The following is an 8,069-nucleotide window of genomic DNA, read 5'->3' on the forward strand; positions in this document are numbered from 1 at the left end:
GAGCAGACACTCTATAAAGACTTCTTAGAGCCCAAGTAGAGAGCTCAGTGCTTAAGAGCACTTGTTGCTCTTCCAGAGGACCCAAGTTCTGTTCCCAGCACCCACGTCAGACAATTTACCACTATCTGTAACTCCAGCTTCAGGAGGTCTGATGTCTCTGGCCTTGGTGGACACCTGCGTTCATATATACATACTCACATACAGACACATTTGCCTATAATCGATTTAAAAATAATAAAAATAAATCTTTTAGGAATAACCTGATACAGGGGCCAAGGAGGTGTGAGGGTTCAGAACAATTGCTGCTTTTGCTAAGGACCTGGATTCAGATCCCAGCACCCTCATGGTGGCTAACCATCATCTATAACTCCAGGTCCTGGTATTCTGACTCCCTCTTCTGGCTTCCATAAGAATCAGGCACTCACATGGTGCACATACACACATAAAGGCAAAACACTCACACAAATAAATAAATCTATTCTTTTTTTTTTTCTTTTTTCTTTTTTTCGGAGCTGAGAACCGAACCCAGGGCCTTGTGCTTACTAGGCAAGAAATCTACCACTGAGCTAAATCCCCAACCCCAATAAATCTATTCTTAAAGAATAACTATTTTGCCTAGCAAGCGCAAGGCCCTGGGTTCGGTCCCAGCTCCGAAAAAAAGAAAAAAAAAAAAGAATAACTATTACTCCTCTTGAGAGGCTGTTTAATATGCAGCAGAAACTCTAGTTTTACTTTAGTGTCCAAACACTGGGTTAAGAAGTCTGAGCCCCTTTTCCCCAGTGTAGGGAATGCCAGGGTATTGAGATGGGAGTGGGTAGATGGAAGGGGGAGCAACCTCGTAGAAGCATGAGGAAGGGGTATGGGAGAAGGGGGAAGTGGGAAAAGGGATAACATTTGAAATGTAAATATATAAACAAAGAGAAAAAAAGTCTGAGCCCAGAGTATGGGAGTTGCTGTCCAGATTAGAACAAGCTTCTCTTTTTCGAGTGGGCTGTCTGCTCTTAAATGAGAATCAGGCTTGTAAGGTGATACATAAATGTCAACCTGGAAGTTAAAAAGACCCAACTGTGAGTCTTAGCTCTGTCACTTACTACCTGTGTGACACTGGAGGAGTCACCTAACCTCCCTGATCTTATTTGCTACTCACAAAAAAAAAAAAAAAAAAAGGAGAGGAAGGGGAAAAGGAGAAAGAACCAGAACTGTTGTGTAAACCACACGAGATGACATGTGAGAAGCACAGAGCACAGAACTACTGAACGCTGTCCAAATCAGAATGTTCAAAATCTTTTCTTAAAGCTTTTAAGTGTATATTAATATATTTACTGGTATTAGTTGGGCCTCTGTAGGGCAGATGCTGATCAGGGCTCAGCAGATGCCAGGAGAGGGCACCAGATCCCCCTAGACCACTTTGAGGGGTCAAACAACCCTTTCACAGAAGGCACATGTCAGATATCCAATATATTAGCTACTTCCATTATGATATATAATATATGATCCATAATGTAAATATGTATCAAAGTACATATTCATACGTCGTATACAAAGTAGCAAAGTTAGAGTTATGAAGTAGCAACGGAAATAATTTTGTGGTTGGGGGGGTCACCACAACACTAGGAACTATATTAAACGGTCACAGCATTGGGAAGGTTGAGAACCACAGCTGTAAAGAAACAGACCTGATAGAATGAATGTATATTAAGAGGGGTTCTGTTAGGCTGACATATAGAATGGCTGAGTAGACCATAGAAATGTTCTACAATGTAGGCACTGCTGTCACACAGCATGTACTTTCTAAAGCACTTACAGTAGTTATGCAAGATCCTAAGATTAAGCACTATGGGTTTCTGGTGTTTTTAATTGTTTGGTTTTTAGGTTAGGGTTGCTATTTTCTTTTCAGTACTAGTTAGTCCTTGTTGAACTTGTATTTTGTGCTAGGCCCTGTCCCAGCACTAGTTCGCCTGATTTTCATAGAATCCAGTCATTTCCTTAGTGGAAGAAAGAGAGAAAGCAGAATTAGGTACCAGGTTGCCTGGTCCCACATCTGCCCTCTAGGTCACTGTTCACATCAAGGAGCAGCTGTCAGTTTTGTATAATCCAAAATAATAATAATAACAATAACAATAATAATAACCAAGGTTATTTTTAAAATAATTTGAGGTTTTTAAATATATGTTTGTGAAAGGACTAGAAAGCCCTACTGAATGTCTAAGAACTGGAACAAGGAAAATCCTTTAGTGCAAGGGAACTATTTATTTATTTATATTTTTTGACGGAGTCTCACCAAGTAACTCTGGTTGGCCCAGACCTCACTATGAAGGTCAATCCATAAAGTTTTTCCTGCGTCTGCCTCCCAAGTGCTGGGATTAAAGAGGTCCCACTCTGCACACCAGTGAGTTTCTTTTTTATCTTATTTATTTATTTTTATGCATATGTATGATTTTTGCCTGAATATTTATGTGTTCCGCATGCTTTCAATGCCAGCAAATCCCAGAAGAGGACACCAGATCCTCCTAGAACGAGAGTTAGAACAAGTGCGAGCCACCCTATGGGTGCTGGCAATGAAACCCATTATCTTCTGGAAGAGCAGCCAATTCTCTTAACCACGATACCATCTATCCAGTGCCTGAGACCGTCTTTCTTAATCTATAGTATAGACAGTAGTACCCAATCCTATAAGGGTGCTTTAAAATCTAATAATATGGTATCTTTTTTTTTTTTTTTTTTTTTTCTTTTTTTTTCGAGCTGGGGACCGAACCCAGGGCCTTGCACTTCCTAGGCAAGCGCTCACCATGAGCTAAATCCCCAGCCCCAATAATATGGTATCTTAAAGCAATCTGTTTAGACCTGACTACTTCTGCTTCCTAAGTACTGGGATAAAATGCCCGCGTCACTACATCAGAGGGACATTTCCAAGGTTTAATTTTCTTGTGTGGGAGTGAAGCCGGGATTAAGTCTAGGCTTTGGGCATGCTAGGCAAGCACTCAACTATTGAGTTATATCCCAGTCGCAGAGGAACATACGGAGAACAGAGGTTTAAGGGCCTGACCTACTTGCTATGAATAGAAGAAATGATCTCTCCCCAGGACCTGTAGATATAAATAGTGAACTGTTACTGTAAACGCTGACGGTCCTCGGTACCCTGGTGTGCCGCATTAACGTGGGAAAGGAATCATTTACATGATCACATTCCGTGTTCGTAACAAACCACATCGGCATCCGTGAACCAGGAAGCCCACCTTTCAGAGGTTAATCGCGTGTTTGGACCTCAGTGCACAAAAACCGGCCTGGGTCTGAGAGCTACACGGTCTCTGCTGCTCTTTTCCCCACTGGCTCGGAAAGCTGCACGAGGGATAGGAGTCTGAAACAGTCTCGTGCAGTGAACACCAGCTTTTTAATAACTTCTCATCTCTAAGTATCAGTGCAGGTGCCAGGCTCTGGACTTTCGAGGCCGACACTCACAGAGCCAGCGTGGCCCCAAGTTCCACTCTAGGAACCTGTGGTTTCTCCTCTCCTGCTCTACCCACACCTACCTCTTCAAAGATGTTCAACATCTGGGTACAGGCCTGGGCTGCAGAAGAATCTGTCTCTCTGTGCTGGCTTGCCACCTCTCAATTCCAGAACGATGCACTACACCTGATTTATGGCCTGACAGGCGGCCTCATTCTGGTCCACGTCTCTGAGCTGGTGAAGTGCTCGGGGGGATATTTACTAGAGATGTGCTCCTCCGGGTGCACTGTAGGGAACTCTTTAAGTGGAAAAGGCTTGAGAGGCAGACACGTCTCAAAGAGCCAATTATGAGATGCAACTGTTTGATGACCACGTGCGGTGGATTTTGCCGTCCGTTCCGTTTCATCTAATTGAACCTTTCACTTCCGCGGGCAGCTCGCCTTACAAGCTTGTGTTTGCCTTTGTTGGCAGGAGGTAATCAATAGGGGAGATGTGGGTGCATTTCAGCATTTATTAGCAGCCCAATTGGAAGTTGTTTTATTTTAATAACATCCTGGCCTGCGTTCTGTTCAGGGTAAATCAACAGCTTTGAAGATTAATAGAAGACAAAGGCCTGCTTTATGTTAGCTCGTTAGGGATAGAGAAACCAGGGGAGGAAAGGAATCCCATAGAGAAATTGAAAAGTACCTTAAAACCACATTTCCTTTGTTTGGGGGGGGGGAGTAAAAGCAAGCAAAATGCCCTCTGTTTGTTCTGAAGGTCGGAAAATCCGACTTTCCAAAGATGTACCTTCCTAAACATAACAGGGAGAGCCTCCCTTCTGAGCCTCTCCACCGCTCTAACCTACCATTTTTACACTGTTGGCATCCATTAATCTCAATGAGAGCAACAACAGGGATCAGAAAGGGGAACCAGATGTGGTGATACACCCTTGTAACAGGCCATCCTTAGCTACATGGCAAGCTTGAACCAGCCTTGGCGACCTGAGACCATATTATAAATATATAAATAAATAAATAAATAAATAAATAAATAAATAAATAAATAAATAAATAAATAAATATTTTAAAAGGCTGGGCAATGGTGGTACATGCCTTTAATCCCAGCACTTGGGAGGCAGATGCAGATGTACCTCTGTGAGCTTGAGGCCAGCCTAGCCTACAGAGTGAGTTCTAGGACACAGAGAGACCCTGCCTCAAAAACCCATAGAGAGACAGACAGACAGACAGACAGACAGACAGACAAAGGAAACAGTTACATACTGCCATTTGTTAATCAGACATGAACCCAAGGCCTTAAATGTTCATACTCTCAAACGCAGGGCATGCTGGTGGAAACCGGAAGCCTTCAGAAGAAGCAGAACGCCATGGTGAGTTATTTATGAACTCACTGCACACCTTGGCCCCTAAGATTCAAATGACCAGAAAACCTCTTCATGGATCAGAGCCAGATGACTCAGCCTGTAAAGCACTCATTGCCCAAGCCTGGTGACTTGCGTTTCATCCTTGGGACCCAAATAAAGAGGAAGAAAAGAACTGACTTCGCAAAATTATCTTCTGACCTTCACATGCATGCCGTAGGGCACAGGTACACACCCAACAACAATAATAAATTATTATTTTATAAAGCCTTTTCTGAGATCCTAACCCATGTATCCCACTACACCCCCTCCGCTTTTATAGTACATCTAAAGCAGACAGACTTGTAGGAACATTCCATAGAATGACGGTGGGCAGGGACTGGGGGAATGAATGAGACATCGGTGTTAGAACAAGATGATTGGAGTTCAGCTGGATCAGATGCTAACGTTCTGGAGGTAGATAGTGACGATGGCCGAGCAACAGAGGCAGGGACGTTGCATGCTTAGAATGAGGATGGTGTTGTGTAGAGTTAGCCACGTCCATACTCTTTCATCTTCAGACTCCATTGCTCTCTTCTGTCTCCCATGACAATGGCTGTACTATTGGCCCTACTTCTCAAGACAGCCATCAGGAAACTCACCCTGACTTCACCTCATGACCTGACCACTCCAGAACCATCCTCCTGCCTAAGCGAGTGTCCACTGGTCAGCTTCCCCTTACTCTCTGCCGTCTTCCTGGCCCAAGCAATCCCTAAAGGACCTCGTTCCTAGTTCCCCAGCACCCACCCAGACCCTGCTTCCTACAGGCTGCTCTCCACCAGCAACAGGGATGAGCCTTCACAGACAGAAAATGGGCTGCCTTTTCCTGTGCGGAAGCTTCCAGCCACACTTGGAATAGAATCCAGAATCCTCTCCAAGCCTTCCTTGACCCTACACTTGGCAGGGTTATTCCTCTCGTGGCACATTCTCCCTTAACCTGCTTACTCCAACACTTTGAAACTCCTTTCATTTCTCAAAGCAACCAGGCTTCATGCTCACTCGGAGCTTTTATCTACAGCAATGCCTTTGCCTGGGACACCCTCTCCTCCGTCAGTTGCTTGGCAGAATCGTTCTTTGACTTCCGGTCACAGCGGAAGTGGAACTTTCCTAATGTTTCCCTCGGTGATGCCCTGTCTATCTTCCACCCTCCCAAGTGCTCTCTTCTCCCCCCTACCCGTGACACTTTCTATATATCCATATTAGTCTATTCGTTCCCAGACTATCAAATTCCTGAGGTAGCAGTCAGGGTTGCCTGCACAACCCCGGCACTTAATACAATAGGTGGCAAACAGTAGGTGCTCAATACATGTATGCTGAATGAATAAATAAATAAAGGAATGAGCGATCTTCTAAAGCACCCTAATAGACAAATGAGAAAACCTACCATTAGCCCAGACAGCCTCTGCCTTCTGTTTCCCTGGACTCCCAGAGAAGTTTCTGCACAGCTATCCAAGCCCACTCCAGATACACTATTACATGTACCCACTCAAAGTCACTCAACGAGGACACATACACTCCAAGGTCCTCACAAAAGAGCTTCACCTGTTTTGAAAGAGTGTCAGTGTGACCCTCACCAAGGACAAGAAGACTGCTTCAGCTCTTCTCCGGGCCGACATAAAGCCCCTGGCGAGTACCACCCATCTACCCTCCATCATCTACTCCCTACCCTTGATTTTCAATGGCATCCTGCCTTCTGCACTGGTGAACAACTTCCTTGAAACCACATGAGAACAGTAATAGAGACAGAACATAAGATGAGGTCTGTGGCTGCCAAGAGCCCCGAAGCCATCCCGATGCCTTAGTCAGCATAATGAGCCAGCCGGGGCTCCCTCTGCAGACGCTCCTCTTGCAGGGGACCTTCTCCTAAGGTAACGCTCCAACAAACAGTACTGGGGCAAGAACTGCTGCTACAGTGATTGTTATCCTTATTATGAACTCTAGTTTATTTTCATTTAACCGGTAATTATTTTAAATTACATGGCTGAAGGGTTGTTACAATGGATATTTCGTGGCTCATTCTCTATCAATGCGAAAATATGGGCTATTTTAAGTCCAGCCATTAGGAGTTGCAGTGATGAGCACCTCTCAGTGCAGTATGGGAAGTCTAAGCCTAATGGCTTTTCACAATAGTCTAACTTCTGTTGCCATTATAGAGAAAGATGTGAAGACTCTTTTCTCTTTAGACAATGACAGGCTCCTGAATGTCAGAGATGCAGCAGCCTATCTTGCAGTCCATTTGGATGTGGCCCTCTTCTGAGAGAGAGTGTGTGTGTTTAAACAGGGCATGATGACCTTTAATCTCAGCCTTGTAGAGGCAGGCTGATCTCTGAATTCAGGGCCAGCCTGGTCTACAGAAGGAGTTCCAGGACAGCCAGGGCTACACAGAGAGGCCCTGTCTTTGGGGGGGGGGTCGCAGAATGCTCAAGTTTACAAATTTACAGCTAACACTTAAGTGGTTATGACACGCACACCTCATCTTTCAGAACTGATCTGGTTACACAGTGAATTCTCAAACCTGCCAGTCTCAGATAATAGGGTATACATATAAAACAAAATGAGGGACTTAATTTCTGTTTGTTTGTCTTTTTTGTTTAAGGAGATCTTGCAACGTTTTATTAAAGGAAAGCTTTTCTGGTTTACTCTTACCAGTCTGTTCCAGCATGCTTCTAATAATATCAGACTCACCCGGGTCACTGATAGCCAGTATGCATACTCTGTACTATTTTCCTCATGCTGCACCCAATTCAAAATTATTGTCACTGTGATGACAGACACCAGTTTTAGCCACCATGGCACAGTCTACTATTTCAAACTTCCTCAAAGCTGGGCAGCTGTTGGCGAGGATAAGCAACTTCGCTTTCCCTTTTCCAGTCATCTTCAGAGTCTGTTTGTACCCCAGCACACGCTTTCCACTTTTCATACCCAGCTGGAGCCTTGAGTTGATGGACTCCAGAGACTTTTTCGTCTTCTTCGCAGCCACCATCTTCCTGCCTTAGGTACGGGATGGCAGGGGGATGAGAAAAGCTCTTTTTGCATTTTAAACATACTATCTTTAAATCATTGAATCCAAGGACTGAGTGGGATGAGCTTGGAATATCTTTTGTGACATAAAGTAAGGAGATGTTCCAACAGTGATAAAGAGATCAAAACAAAACAAAAAAACGAAACCAGAAACCAACTTGAAGAAACTTCCACTGACCAAATTGGGAAATTCTGAACATTA

The 8,069-nt window shown here is 44.1% G+C and overlaps 1 protein-coding gene across 1 annotated transcript; it reads right to left on the minus strand.

Annotated features, from left to right (window-relative positions):
- Positions 1-6,644: 6,644 nt before the first annotated feature.
- On the minus strand, positions 6,645-7,829 carry LOC116910252 (60S ribosomal protein L30-like). The gene is given in 2 exon segments (XM_032914142.1): positions 6,645-6,709; positions 7,493-7,829. Coding segments are annotated over 2 exon segments (402 nt in total).
- Positions 7,830-8,069: the final 240 nt, after the last annotated feature.

Source organism: Rattus rattus, chromosome 9 (genome assembly GCF_011064425.1).
Source record: "Rattus rattus isolate New Zealand chromosome 9, Rrattus_CSIRO_v1, whole genome shotgun sequence".
In the NCBI taxonomy this organism is placed as follows: domain Eukaryota; kingdom Metazoa; phylum Chordata; class Mammalia; order Rodentia; family Muridae; genus Rattus; species Rattus rattus.